The following is a 15,789-nucleotide window of genomic DNA, read 5'->3' as shown; positions in this document are numbered from 1 at the left end:
ATCGTCCAAATAATTATGTGGTATGAAAATTCGATGCTCTTTTATATTTTTCAATTATACTTTAATATATAATAAAGGATTTTTGCCTTCCAATGTATACTTTTATGGCGTAGAAGTCAAAGTTATACTAGCGCCCAAATACTTTTGAAAGTGACTGTATGTCGTAGCCAAGTTGTCGAAGACCAACACAATGTCATTTGCCAATGATGCTTGTATTTTATATTTCATTTTATTCTCTCTTGTCGAAAACACATAAACTGCGGAGTTTAATTAATTGCAAACGTCTGACGGAACAAAAAGAATATCCTGGAACCAGCAGACAACGTTACGAGCTAATTAAATAACTGCTCAATTAACCAGTTATTTTAATAACTTTGACTATCGGCCACGGAGGTGGGCAGCGAATTTTTAATTCATACTTCGATCCAGGTGGTCCTCCGTTTTATCTCAATTAATTTCGAGCCGGTGTCGCAATCGATATTGCAAGACTTTCAATATTTTCTTCGTTCCTGATCAAAAATTCATTTCGCCGGAGTCGTCGGTAGACGAATCGGCATCTCGCGAAACGTCAACCAATTAGTCTAATTATGTCAATAAACGCGGACTTAATAGGTTGCGTTTCCCGTTCGCTCGGCTGACCACCGATAGTTCTCGAATCGAGACAATGATATTAATGATGCTAATAACGCGCCTGCGGCTATCTCTCGGATGATGGATTTCGCGGAGAACCGAAAACTAAATTGCATTATCATTCAACGAAACAAAATATCGTTGCGAAGAAATATGAAACAAGCAATTGAAACTCTGAATGATCAGTCACCGGTTTTTTATTCTGCCTCGTTGCGTACGGACAATTACTTAACAATGTTCAATGAGCACAGCTTCGGAAAATTGAAAATTGCATAATCAGGACTATAAAATCGTGAAATAATACTTATCGTTCTGGTTTTGTAAAGATCGGAATGAAAGTTGTTCGAACTTAGTCTATAAACACTTAGATTTGCATAAACAATGTTCACTCAATCACAAGCAATCGCGTTGAACAGTATTTTTATAGCTATTAACCCCTTGCCATACTTTGACGAGTCTGACTCGTGATGAAATTTTTGTGCCAAACATGAATATCACGAGTCTGACTCGTTATCGACAGTTGGTGCCAAACGTAAATATCACGAGTCTGACTCGTTATCGACATTTGGTGCCAAACATAAATATCACGAGTCTGACTCGTGATCCTAGTCTCGGGTCAGCTCGGGTCCATTCTTGGTTCTCTTGAATGGGATTATATGTCCTCGTATAAGCAACGTGTTATCTTTATTATATGCAATAATTAAAGTATTTCTACAAATTTTTTATTCAAATTTATCTAAATTTTCAAAGATTTTCATCGTGTGAAGTAAATACGAGAGTGGGACTATGTAACTCAGTCGTAAGGTAATGTGTTTCAAATTGCACCACTCGAGCCCCATTTCTCGGCGCCTCCAGCAACCATTCCGTCGACCAAGTTTGGCACGGCATTTTGAGAGATTCGCGGTATGGCAAGGGGTTAAAACGGTGTAACTTTCTCAAAACTGGATAATGACTACTGTTTTCTTTTTCTGGAAACACGTGTATTGTGAAATACGTTGAAATATGTTGATCGTTGAAATCAGTCGACGCAGAGTCAAGCTACAGTCGAAAGATGTAAAAATGTGTAGATTACTTACTGTCTTCTGTTCTAGTGTCAAAGATCGTGAGAAATCTACGATGTCCGTGGTTTCTAATTATCTGTTACCCATAACAATGCCAACTGATTACGATGACATGTTCAATATGGATATGAGTAAATGAGATCTACAAAATGTATTTTAAAAATTTTTATTTCAGCCCCGTATAAAAATATTAAAAAGGATGAGTTTTGTGTCTTTTTGTCGACAAAAGTAATAGCAAAATTAAAAACGACGTTTCAATCGAGTATTAAAAAAGTAATTCATATATATTCTAGTCTTCAAAAAGTTATCGTGTTTTACATAGCGTCAACATACCTTCCAACGCGACTGTAATATCCTCCGAAAGTTGGAAAATTCGGGAATGCCGCGGTGGTATCGATAACAAAGCATTCGAGATACTCTCCGTGCGAGCGGGTTTCGCGGAAACGTACCGATTCGCATGAAACCGACGCGGCGCGGCGCGTGTTCCCTAGCCGAAAAAAGCCGGAAACAATAAACAATAAAAAAAAAAAGACTCAAACACGGCACGGTGTCTCGTTTATCTGCGCTCGGTTTCGAGCTGACCTTTCACTTCGGCCAGGATTAATGCGGTTATCGTTCGCGGCGGGCACAACACGCGCGAGATCGCTAACGGGAAGGAAAAGCTCTCGCGCCGGTGCGCCGCGCTGCATCGCGCCGAGGGGAATAAATGCAGAATTTAATTATCGGAGGCCTTCCTTCTCCTCGCGCGCTCTAAGTCGCTTCGAATGCCTCGCAACAACATCTGGCGGACCGTGTGTTTTCCGCGCGACCTTTTTATCGTTTCTACCTCCCGGTGGCCGAGTTATCCACGCTCGAGCGCAGATATAAATTGGCCGAAATGGCGCGATACGATCGTGCTCTTGCGCCTCTATTCCTATATGTCTACGTCAGCCAAGCATTATCAGCGTATCGCCGATGTATACTCCGATTAGCCAACATTTCGCTCGACGAGCTCTGCGTCCCCCTCTTGCTCCTCCGCCGCGACGAAACGGAAGGAAAGTACGTAAACTTTTCACCATTTCCTGCGTAGCACCGGTCCACGCTTTTAATTCGAGCTGATAAACGCGCGGAATACCAAGGGAAATCGCTGTCGATCGCGCGTGTTCGCCGAGCGAGCGATATAATGTGCCCGGCAAATCGGCGGAGGCCACGTCCGATGAAAAATCTTGTCGCGACATGTGTCCAATTTGGATTAATTACGGAGATATGTAAATCTGGGAACGCTGGAACATGTTCGGACCGTATGAATGCAGATTGAATTTTTACTAGGGAATCATGTAAATAATGTCCGCCCCGTGCGGCGGCTAAATTAATTACGCTCACGATCAACGAGATCGGGAGGGGCACGCGGTGAAAAATGTCTCGGCTAACCTGCAGTGAAAATAGAACTCGCTGCGTGCAGGATAGTTTCCTGACGTCGACTGATTATAAGGACGCTTTCGAAAATGTTTAATGGATCACTCGTTATTCAGAGTGCGGTATGATCGCTAATGAAAGTTTGAAGAAATCTAATTCCGAGCTGGAAAACTGTGTCACTTTGAAACGAAACTTTTTCAGATTTTGGCGTCGTTGACTGATACGAGACAGCGATTGTTTTGTAATTAACCCAAGAATTTTATGCGTCGATGAAGACGTAACGAGTTCAATTCGAATCGACACTTCTAAATAAATATCCAAGAGAATAGTTTACCGAATAAGATTTTATTTAAATAAATATGTAGAATAATTTATGAATAATCGTTAAGTTCTAGTAAAATATCAAATGGCCAGTGTCGATAAATATCGCTGCACTCCTTTCGATACTTTTAAATTACTAAACAGCAATTGGAACTGTGAAGGATCCTTGTAAGAGAATATACTGAGTCTAATCGGTAACTCACAGGAACCAAAGAAGAGTTGCCACAATTATCTTACTCATAAAATAGAGAATATTTCTTCTACAAAATCAATGCAATTCCAATGCGAAACCAAATTCTGTTTAACTCTTTGCTTTACTTTAGCCAGTCTCACTATTGGTGGATATTTCCAGCAACAACATATTAAGCACGAATAGTATTCTTTCGAGCAATCAAGTAAACGCAGACACGCAATAATTTTCCCTTCACCGCGAGGAATTGTTGCAATCGAAGACATCCTAATTATTTTCACTGTGAAGAAACTGATACGGCAAGGGGTTAAACGAAACGGTTATTTCCAACGGTGCATCATTTTATATTTCTCCCAAAGAGCGTTGCGTACCTAAACCGTGTCTAAGCCTCGGGAAACTATCAGAGTGCAATGGTAAAATTTCCGGCGGAGGAATAAAGAATAAAAATAGAGCACAGCAATATCTTCGCAAAAAAGAACAACGTATAATTTGCCAAGAGTTCCCGAGAGCGAGCAGAGAGGAGCGGACACGCGATACCATTGGATTCGCTTCGAATGGTCGCCGGTAAGTTAATTACCCGCGTCGACAGGTCGGTCGGTTATCACGCGAGCTTCTCCGGAGCATAAGCGCGAGCGCGGAGACGGTCGAGCGGGCTGGAATGGAGTAGGAGGAGCCAGCGGATCCAGGACTTTATTATTAGCCGGTTTCTTCCGCCGGGTTGGAGAACGACCGTTCGTTCCTCCCTGTGTCTTTGCCGGCGAAACGCGTGTTTCACAAGATTCCTGAGCTCGGGCGAGGAGAGTTCGCCGGCCACCCCCACCGCTGAAATATAACCGCGAATCCATCACGCGCGATCCTCGTTAGAGGCTAGAAGCTAGACCGGTCTTCCGCGAACCGAAACTTAAACGAGATTATCGCCCGGGGCTCGCGACAGCCGGCCGTGAATAATTCGTGGCAGGCGACGATGAGGAGAGTGAGAGAGAGAGAGAGAGAGAGAGAGAGAAGCTGCGGAGAGAAACCGAAGAGAGGCGAAGCCGAAGCGAGCGGATCCCCGCGAGCAGACGTCTCGAGACAAGCCATCGCCAGGATTCCAAGCTAATTCGTGGCAAGACCGCTCGCTAATCCGTCTTAAGCTAAGGCCGCGCGAGTAATAATCGGCTGGTACGCCTAGCGCGACGGGCCAATCAATCTGGCAGCTTGGTACTGGCGTATTTTACCAACGAAACGTTACAAAGCGTATTGCGAAAGCCGCGAGATACGCCGCGTGCGCGCGCGCTCGCGCCCGCGTGGAGACGCGAGAGGACGCGAAAAGACGCGAGAGGAGGCGAAAAGACGCGAGAGGAGGCGGACCCCGCGCGCACAGCTAATAAACCGTTTAATGATTCCGTTTATAAATACGGCCGGAGCTCGTAACTCTTACGATTAGCCGTGGCACGTGCAATTTGCCTGATTTATCGCGGTGAACGGTTCGCTGGACGACGCGTCGAATTTTACGCGGGGGTGGTCATGCCAAGACGATGGTCACACGTCTCTCCAAGTATTATCGTTTTTCACGAAGAACGGTATTATTAAGGAATTAGGAGGAAATTGTGTGTTGGAGTAATTGGCGTTAAGAAGATTAGGTGAAGAAGGCCTCTGCCGTTTCGTTGGTGCAGGATTATTTGTTGTTGGCCATTATTTAGAAATTATTTTAGGTATTCATAATGCGAGAACCAGATTGGATAGTTCACATTTAATTCTGCTACGATCTAATATCTTTTTTATACAGTGAACTGATTTTTATTTCGGTGACGATGCTTGGGGTATCTTAAAAATGGTGTCAGAAATAGACAGTTATGTGGGAAGATAAGTTTCTCAAGTTTTCGAGGAATGACGCTGATAATACTGTTGCACTGTTTACGTAAACCAAAGATAGGTAGATGAAGCGATTATCGAGTCACGTGTATCTCGATATATAATAGACGGAGAGTGATGAACCAAAAAGGTAGGTCGACTAGACTCGGGCGAATGGAAGAAACAAATTGGTGGAAAAAGTGACGATGCTGGATTCCCGAGATAATCTTTCGTGGAAAACCTTTGCGAATTGTTTCCCTAAACGTCGTGTTCGCTATTGGATAGAATATTTGACTTTCTATATAAATATTAATACACGTCTTTGCCCACTAACCCTGAGTACTTCATCCTCAAAAATAGATGATTATCTTGTGTATTGATTGTAGAAAACAGAAAATACATAGCTACTTATTCCTGTCTTAAATCATTTTAATCAGTAAATCTGATTACTATAATTACTATGAGTAAATTATAAGTAAAAATAGAAATAAATATTACAAGTATAAATGATTAATAAATAGACAACGAATTTTATGCATTTATGGTAAAAGTAAACAGTTGCAATTTAAGGTAATAGAAACATTAAAAGAATTTAAAAGCGTTACTGTACTATTTATGATCTACTAAAATTATTTCGAAAATGAAAAGTTTCCTATTTACTATTTCTTATCGTGTTTAATTTGCATAAAAATCCAGTCTAATTATAAATAATACAATCGAATAGTTAAACTCTTTTAATAGTGTCACTATGTCGTCTTTCACCTTTCACTCATTGTTTTACGTAGATCTTGACCTTTTTATCCACAAAAATACGACACTCGATTATAAAAATAAAAGAATGCTTACCAAAGGAGGGTAGAACGCCGAGCTGTCCATGCTGATGCTAGGGTAGGGTCCCTGATCAGTGGTGGATGGCGTGGGCGTGGGGTACGAAGAATAGGAGGTCGCTGTGGGTGCTAGCCTGGGGTAGGCGCCCAACGCAAGCCTCGCCGCGCTGTCATACTGACAGCTGCAAACCGTTTGCCCGGTTACTGGGTCCGTCATCATGGGCCTGCCATTTTCGCAGCAACCTGGACCTGTGGTCCCACCTACAGGGGTGCTCGCCCCACCGGAGGCCGCTGCAGCCGCGGCTCCCGTCGTCGTCGACGACGACGGAGACAACGCGCCTGGGCTCAGCGCACCACCCGACGACATCGCCGGCGACGTCGCCGTCGTCGGCTGTCCACCGCTCACCAGCAACTGAAACATTAAATAATGGTCCTTGTCAATTTTTTTCAGAAATTTTCGTCTCCCCATGTAGTCGCGAAACGTTTAATATCGGAAGGACGGGACAGAGATGTCTATGGTTTATACTATGTTGTTTAGAACGGTCTGCAGATTACAGATTGTTATGCATTTGTATCTTATAATTTATATTTTTTATTTCATATGTAATTAATAAACAATTCTAAATTACTTATTGCAAATGTTAGAGGGTTTAGTTTATTATATAGTCGCCTAACAAATTTGTGGAAGAATAGAGATTGATTGAAATAACACAAGCGAGAAAGAACGTATATGTTCTATCTTTTTTATTTGAGTGAGTACTTAAGCTTTAAATATTGTAGTTTGTAGTTCTGAATCAGAACATTTATCGAAATCGATTAACGTTATGCTAAGCTATAAATGATCGAAGATTGTGAAAATAGCAAGATTACATTACAAGTGTCTCCATGCTTTCGAGACCGACGGTCGTGTGAATGAGAAGCAACAATTATTCTTTGAGAGCATGCGTGTAATGAATAAGTTTCTGCAAACTCATACTTTAGCATTATTATTAAGCTCTTATATAATTTTCAATCCGTCATAAATACATCTTCAAGTATAAATTGTAACGAAGTTCGTTTACGCGCTTCGTCATAATAAAAATTGAGATTTTCAAAAAAACTGTGGCTCAATCATGTGCTCAATTTTAGTACCACTTGTTAAGTACAGATATTGCGTTTATATATAAATTAACTGTGTAAGTTTAATATTTGTAGGCACGTAAAGTAAGTACATCTATAAAATTCAATTTAAATCAACCCTTTCGTGCACTCCTTTCATCGATGATTATAAATAATAAGCTCGACAGAAGATTGTAACCATCAGCAGCTCCACTTTTTTACGTAGCAATAATTTGTTCACCGAAACTGGATTATAATGGACACCAATATCGGAGATGTCGGCATACTCTTGTCGTTCTATTAAGTCGGTTCCACGATGCTAGCACAAATCACTACTTGATCGGGCCACCGCGTACGTAATAGAACACTCGAGGCCGATAACGTCTGCGGAGATCTTGTCGCCGGAACGGTAAGTGATAGTAAGATGAACTGCGCAACAAGTCAGATAATGAATTTAATTTAACAGATATCGAGAGGCACGCGTTCGATAAATCAAAAATAAACGACGCTCGAGTATGCCTGAAGAAGCGGCAGCTTAACTTAAGCCTACATAACATCGGCCCCCATTCAGCTGGAGTATCGTAATCGGTCTTTTATTACAGCCCCGAAACGGTTGCCTCGAAAAACTCCAACAATATCGCGAAAATCATCGCGTAAATCAACCGCGGGCCCGGCCGATCTACCTTGGCAAATTAACCTTGTTGCCGCGCACCGGGTATTATTCATCGATTCGAAAGCTCGTGCACGGGCGAGCAGGGCGATCGGGAAGAATCGGCGACCGGCAGGAGCAACTAACGAGCTCTCGAAAAATAATTCGATCGCGGTGGGTTAATGGCGATAATGACGGTAATTTCGAAAGCAGGTGATAGGCCGCTTATCGGCCGCGGATCCGATTATAAATGCGGGCTCGATAACTCGATAGCAATTTCGTGTTACTTTAATGGACGATAATCGCGGAAGGAGTGGTAGCGGTATCAGCCCGGGTTATTAAACAACGGATGACACGCTCGACTATTAATTTCCCGAAAAAAAAGGGGACCGTCGCGCGCTTTTAATCTCGTCGACAAAGACGCGCCACGGATCGATACCGGAATTCGAAAAATCCTCGACGGCCAACAGAGTGGATCGGCAGCTGTTGTGTCGTGCAGGCGCGAGATCGCGGCGCTTCGATAGCGATAATTGTCACATAATTTCGCGTAATGACGCCACCGGCATTATCGCGGATACCGTTTCCAGAGACTCGGCCGAATAAATTAAACGGAAATTTATCGGCACCGGCCGGCCAAGTCAAATTGCTAGCAGCGTTCATATATCAGCGGAGAGAGCCGTGTTTGCACTTTTGCGAACCGCGGCCACCGCGCACACACGCGTTCCGCTCTCGGAAATTGAACCTCGTTATATGCTAATGCGGACAACGGACGCACGCGCGTCGTCGTCGTCGTCGTCGTCAACGTCGTTCTCGTTTCCATCGAGCGTACTCTCTCTCTCTATCACTGTCTCTTTCTCTCTATCTATCTCTCTCTCTCTATCTCTCTCTCTCTCAAACGCCTAAAAACACTCCCCGTCAAAATGGCCATCCCCTACCACGACCATTTGTCACTGCTATCGGCGCGAAACTCGAACACGCGAAACAACCGGCCGACTTGGAACGATAGCAAATACCTTGTCGTGTACACGTATTCCCGGGTAATTGGTACAAGTCGAACCGGCCCGGAAAAAAAAACACCGCTGCTTCTAACAATGGATTATTATGTTGCTAACGCCGCTGCGGTAAAATGTAAATAAACGCTGACAAACGACCGACCGCGAACCGCTCCTCTCTCTCCGTTTTCCTTTTTCTTTCTTCGTCTTTGCCTAGTACTTTCGGTCGATCGTTGACGGACTTGGGGGGAGAAAAGCTAGGCGACTCTGTAATTGAAACTGTTACCCACCCTCCTCTCGTTAACGAGCAGAATTTCTAGCATTTTCTGAGTAACGTTCTTGCATCGGAACGTGCAACATTCGTAAAAACAAGATGGTTTTCTGGAGTGTGATCTTTCCGTTAGATTGCATTTCTGGGTCACCAGTGGGAAATTAATCTGTTCTGTCAGGCTTCTAGTACCGCATCTTGTGCAATTTTGATATATTTTGGAGTCTCTCGAAATCAATTGATATGTTATTAATGTTAAAAATTACAGAATGCCACTGTTGTTGTACTGAGAAAATAATTTGTACCGTCGAGTTTCTGAGTTGCGTATCTTGTGCAAGTTATATTTATTCCTGGTCTCTCTGGAAACCACTGGATGTGACATTGACGTTAAAAATTAAACAATGTGATCGTTGTTACACTTTCAAATTAGTTTGCAGTAATAGAATTTTTAGTACCGTATCCTGTGGAACAGAAAAATTCTTGCACCGTTTGAAAATTATTGGATGTGCTAGTGCAGTCAATAATTCGACAGTGTGATTGTTGTTGCACTAGAAATTAGTTTTCTCTGTCAGGATTATTAGTATTATATCTTGAACATTTTAACAATTCGTGGATTCTCTGGATGCCATTTGAAGTGGTACTGAATGTGGAGAATCGAAGAGAGTGATTTTTGAATTGCAAAGTGAAATAGAACCTTGTAATTTCCAAAAACAGAAAAGATTCGATAAAAGTTAGTTTCAAATTGTTTCCTTCGTAGCTAATAAAATCCCAAAGATTATTGCAGATATTTCTCAAGCATATGTTACCAGGTATATACAAATTGACTATAATCTCGATAAGCAGATGCTGATCATTTTTTGACAGATTAAACACCAGTTATTGCTAGAATTGCTGCTTCTAGTGTCGGCGATCTCGTCGAAGCGTTTAATAAAAAGCATGCAAAAAGTCTATTATAATTAAGAGTTACTCAACAATGTTCAGCCTGTGTTCCCTCCGATATAGGATAAAAGATTGTCTGTCATCCGCGACATGTCGACAGAGTATAAATCGATTGTAAGATCGCCGCGCGGAAATGGTAATTTCGATAGCTCGTGTTCGCTGGAAGCATTAAACGGTGCCCCAGCGACGATTCCGCAGTTAAACGAGAAGATACGGATATTTTTGGCTTCGCAGATAGCCGGCCAATGATCATGCTCGAAACGCGCAGGCAGGAAAGTATCGATAATTAGTGCCCGAGGCGAACATCGTGTCTACGTAATCGAACACGCTCGTAATTTGCATCATACGCGAGTCGACGGAATCGAGATCGACTATCGCGCAAGGAGAACGAGACAGTAGCATTGCCGCGCGCGCGCGGTGACCGCTTAATTAAACTTAATAATTGCTACAATATACAACCGCTGAACAACCTAGGAAAAAAAGCTCGGACTGTCCGTCTCGTGCCTCTTGCAAAACCCGCGTCGTACCTGTTGCGCGTCGATAAAAACATATCGCAAATAAAACGAGCGCCGCGGCGCAATCAACGGAATCGATAATAAATACGCCAGAGTCCCTTAATTGCGGGCTGGAAAATCGTTTACATAAGAATCGCTCGTTAATCAATCCGCTACAAAGTCGTTTCCCCTTCGCGAAGTTTCCGCGCGACGAGGAACGCCGCAAGATCATCCGAACTCGCTCCGAAAAGTATTCCGAAACTTCCGGTGCCGATTTGAATAATTGCGCAGTTTTCATGCCCCGTATTTATGACGGTTTCGAGTATTGTACCCGTAAATATGCTTTCTTGCTACCCGGGAAATATGGAAACCCTTTATTAATATGAATACAGATACGAGTTCGGTGGACGGGGGTGGGGGGCTCGACCGCGAGGGCGCAATAACAGAAGTCGTTCCGGAGACCCGGAGAAGGAAAAAGGAAAGATCGCTCGGGGTCGCATGCAAGTTGATTCCGTTTTTGCTGTAGGCGGCCGAGAGGCCACTCTAAAACTGTCGAGTGCACTTCAACCGTCGCCGCCTTCAATGGTATTCATCTCTCATGCAGGCAACTGACAAGAAAGTTGCACAGCCATACCTCGTGTTAACGTCCTGGAACGATTCCGAAGATAGACTAAATATTTACAAACGCAATCAATGAGTGAACTTGCTCTCTTTTAAATATTCTGCATTTGGTCGCGCGTTTACGACTTCGTTTACAGTCGTAAAACTGGTAGTAAACTGCTTTAGTATAATTCGACTTTCAATCATTATTGTAGCGACATATTGCAAACACGACACGTTGAATAACTTTTTAAATTTCTAAGAACTCGTTTAAATATAAATTCCATACAACTCGAATTCTTATGCTGTTTCATTTTCATCGTTCAATCCTAACACTTCTATACTACATAGTAATGAGAAAGTAGCGAACCCATTTAATTCCCATGCATTTATTAGTAACCGTTTGGGGGTAAATGAGGCCATATCGGCGATATCAAGGCCATTTATCTAGTTTGACATGTATCAAATAATTGATTGAATCACTTAAGCGTCCAACTATCTTGGCATCTGAGACTTTGATGTATGATCTGGTTCTCCTAAGAAAACTGCTTTAATATTCTTAAACCTCCTGGATCCGCAAGAGGTTAGGTTTCGAAACACTCGTGACTATAAATCGGCTTTTATGCATTTACAATAAAAGCAATTAGATAAAATACCAAACTATAAACACATTAGAAAGATTTCAGAACGTTGCCATCTTCTCTCCAACTTGTTGATAGTATTAAAAGGCGAAATACAGTTCCTTTAATCTCCGTTTCATGCAATTGAGTTCGGAAATTCTTTCCTTCGCAAAGATGCGCAGTCTATTCGTCGCTCAAATACAATTTCGCTTCTAGGATCCAGCACAGAGAAGTAATTGTCTAACTTGAAAACGCCGATCTCTTTAGATCTTGATTTTTAAGTTCCAACATTAGAAAGACTCGGCTGTCTACTAAATCATAGTCTATTAAGTCTCAATGAAACAGAAATCGGTTGTTCAGAATTCCAGGCCCCCGAAGGGCACGGAAAAATTTGCTAGATTAAAGATTCGAACTCCAATCTCCTCGGAGTTCTATCCTCTTTGGACGAGAATCCTCGAAACACTCGAGAGTCTTGTGCGATCCTCGGGGACAGGCAAAATTTCCCTCCCTCCTTTTTCAAGTTCCCTGCTCGCCGGTAACCAGCGAGCGTAACAACCCCGTCGCGATTAATCGCTTCATGGGCTCGGGGCACAAGGAGTTCTTATCCTCTATTTCACCAAGAGAAAGAGAGCTAGAGAGAGAGAGAGAGAGAGTGAGTGAGTTCTCTTTGAGAGGGAGTGGTTGCGTACGTATATCGCGTTGGCTTCACCGCGGTAAATTAGCTCGCGGTAAATGAGGATGAAATGAATCCTGATAATTAATACGGCAGGAGAGTTATTTCGAGAGAGCGAGCCTCCGAGTGAGAAACGGCGAGGTTCTGGAAGAGCGTGGGTCATAGGAGGAGAGGGACGACGGTGTATCGTCGCGTTGATGAAGCGTCTTCGAAGCGTATTCCGGTCCCTCCGAGCGGAGCGAGCGGAAGAATCGCGGCGGAAACGGCTCGTGCACCTTTCTATTCGTAGATCGGTGTCGAAACCGCTGCGACGCCCACGAGAAACGTGATAAATAGGATCAAGGAAAACATTATTCTCGAGAGCACGATTTTCCCGCGACGCTTTGTTTTCTTCTCGGGTTCGAGAGGCGCCGCGCGACTCGATTGACAACGAGGGGAAAAAGAAACAGAGCCATCGGCCGTTTCTTTTCTCTTTTATTATATCGTATCTCTCGAGGCACGGACGTGTTTACGAAAAACGGGATTCCACGTCGCGCTAAATAGTCGTAAGATATTTCGACGCCCGTGCCCGGTCCGGCTACAAATTTTCGCCCCGATAATTTATCGCCGGCAGATACCTAAATAGCGCCCCGCCGTGAAATCGGACGACTGTCGCCGATCGTCCCGGCCGCCATTCCTGCGCGAGCGAGCTCGTTTATCTCGATCAACGGCGCCAACGATTTTCGCCCCCCATAGTCATCGCGCTCCTGCGGGGCCGTTCCAGTGTACTGTGCTCGGAAGATGTCAGCAAAGTCTTTAACCCTTGTACATTCCTGGGAAACAGTTGTATTAGAGATGCTAGGATAATAATCCTCGTCAAATTGTAGTTCACGCTATCGTTCTGTTCATCGTTTAGTATTTTAATCGCGGGTGATGAATTAATTTATCATTCGTTCCGTTGTCAGTTTTAGCAAATCTTTTACTCCATCTCTAATTCGACCATGTATTCTTTTAGTTTATTATGTTTAGAATTTAACCGGACATTTAACCCTTTGTAACTCTATTTTTATTTGTAAATAAAATGAAAACATATTATTGTCATATATCTAAACTTTAAGAAAGAATGAATAAATTCTGTATTACTGTTGGTTGAACGAAAATTAATCCCAACCAGCTTGACAACTATGCGTAAACTTAATACAACCGCAAAGGGTTGTGGGAATAACACTCGACCAAAAATTTCCTTCCAATAAATGGAGTTCTACTGTATTCATATTGTGGAATCGACTGCATTGTATTTACTTGTACGCCAATTGTATGGCATTCACTATAGTCGCAACTCCAAAGATACAATTACAAAGCTGTGATAGTAGTTGAACAGTGTCGATCAGATCAAACATGGAAGTTGCTAGGATTTCCTTCGGCTTGTTTCCATGGAAACAAGTACAACTTCAGTAGTTTTTATCTTTCAACGGACAACGAATGAACGGAACTGAAAAACACTTTAATGCCAGACCGCCAAGGGCGCGAAGGATCGTAGGATACAAACGAATACCGAGGAGAATCGTCGAAAATGGAGAATGCACCTTAAGAAGCGGGCACGTTAGGTGTACAATGATCATCAACCAGTTGTTTTCTCTATTTCCACGGAGTAGTTAGACCTGGGTTTCCAACCTCAGCTTGCTGCGGCGCGCTCGTTCGCGCTCCGAGAACCTGATGCAAAAATAGACGAGAAAAAAAGAAACCCAGCAACCGGGACCCGGTCTCGGAAGGGAACGAGGTAAACCGAACTTTCGTGAACAAAGAGTCGCTGGTAGAGGGGCTAGGAGGGTAGGAGGAGGTGGGTGGAACACCTCGAGGCCGTGACACACGCACGGCTGCCCTGTGTGTCCCCCGTGCACGCGCAGAGTCCGACGTGTATGCGTGTCCCTCTCGCCTTTCTTCCTCTCCAGACCATTCTCTCTGTCTCTCTCTCTCTCTCTCTCTCTCCCTCTCTCTCTCTCTCTTTTCCCCCGCTGATTTCGCGTCTCTCTCGCGACGAACGGAACACGTTCCGGCTCCTCCAGCCGCGTCTGGAGCCATTCACGCCCTGCTGAGTTTCCCATCGGAACCTTTTAAAAGCCCACTTTCACCCCCGCGGCACCAACCACCGCCGCGAAAACCCTACGGATCCTGGCCCGCAGGAAGAGTCCTCTCTCCTGGATACGTCACCCACCTCCACCCTCCGTTACACCCTTATTCTCCGCGTCTCCACGCCGGTCTCTCCGCCCGCTCTTCTCGTTCCCGTAGCTGCGCACGATTCGGCGACGCTCGCGCGTTCGCAAATCAACCCCCTCGGAGGGTCGCGACGACTCCCAACGGGCTAGCCAAGCTTCGGATGTGAGTTCTAGCCAGAAGGTTTCTCCAGGACCCTAGCAGTGAATGGAGGAGACGTCTGGAGGATGGGTTTCGATGTTGTATTCTAAGTGACTTTTGCTGGGTCTTTATGCGGAACAAAAATTCTTTGCATCAATTGAAAAATGCAGGAACTGCATAAACAACGATTTCCTGGCTTAATCATTTTAACGAGTTGATCGTAACGCAACGGTATCTGTAAAATCTGTGAACGTTTTCACTAGCTGTAATTTAATGTAGATACTTTCTTCATTAGTGCATGAAAGCCACGGTCTACTGATGATATGGCCTTTGAAACACGATTCTCTTTCAGTCTGACTATTTGTAGTTAAGTTTAACTAGTTTCTGATAGATTTTAATTTATTGTTCTATAGGTAGGAAGAGTATCGATATACTCGTAACATAAGAGTATATAATTATGTGTACGAGTAATAATGCTCTTATACTCGATAGTCGAGGTTTTTTAGAGTTCTTTTTAGATTTCATATTCTTCAAGGTAAAGAAATTCGATTGGAATGATTTTTGAAAAATGGATTAAATTGTTGAAGATATTTAGAATATGTAAGGCCAAGTTTTAGACTCGACAGGTGTTAGTGACTTCCATTTTATCTACTGATGAATGCAGAAAGACTAGCAATTGAGTCTTGTTGAATTTTTAGTAATTTTGGGGATAAAAGACAGCGAATGGAAACATAGATACATGGCAAATTCATACATTAGAAACTGATTGTAGGAATATAATCACGATGCCGATCCGATTGAATTTTTTTCAATTCATTCGACGCAAACATAAATCTATTCTTAAAGTAATACTTCGCAACCTCGG

The 15,789-nt window shown here is 43.3% G+C and overlaps 1 protein-coding gene across 5 annotated transcripts in view; it reads right to left on the bottom strand.

Annotated features, from left to right (window-relative positions):
- Positions 1-15,789, bottom strand: part of LOC144472773 (homeobox protein caupolican) — a 153,458-nt gene that overhangs the window by 70,357 nt on the left and 67,312 nt on the right. For all 5 annotated transcript variants that reach the window (XM_078186109.1, XM_078186106.1, XM_078186107.1 and 2 more), the window contains exon 2: positions 6,277-6,669. In XM_078186109.1, coding sequence (XP_078042235.1) covers positions 6,277-6,624 — 348 coding nt within the window. In that variant the 5' untranslated portion in view covers positions 6,625-6,669. The remainder of the gene's footprint in view (positions 1-6,276; positions 6,670-15,789) is intronic.

This window comes from Augochlora pura, chromosome 7 (assembly GCF_028453695.1).
Source record: "Augochlora pura isolate Apur16 chromosome 7, APUR_v2.2.1, whole genome shotgun sequence".
NCBI lineage: Eukaryota > Metazoa > Arthropoda > Insecta > Hymenoptera > Halictidae > Augochlora > Augochlora pura.
This window is presented reverse-complemented; position numbering and strand designations above follow the sequence as displayed.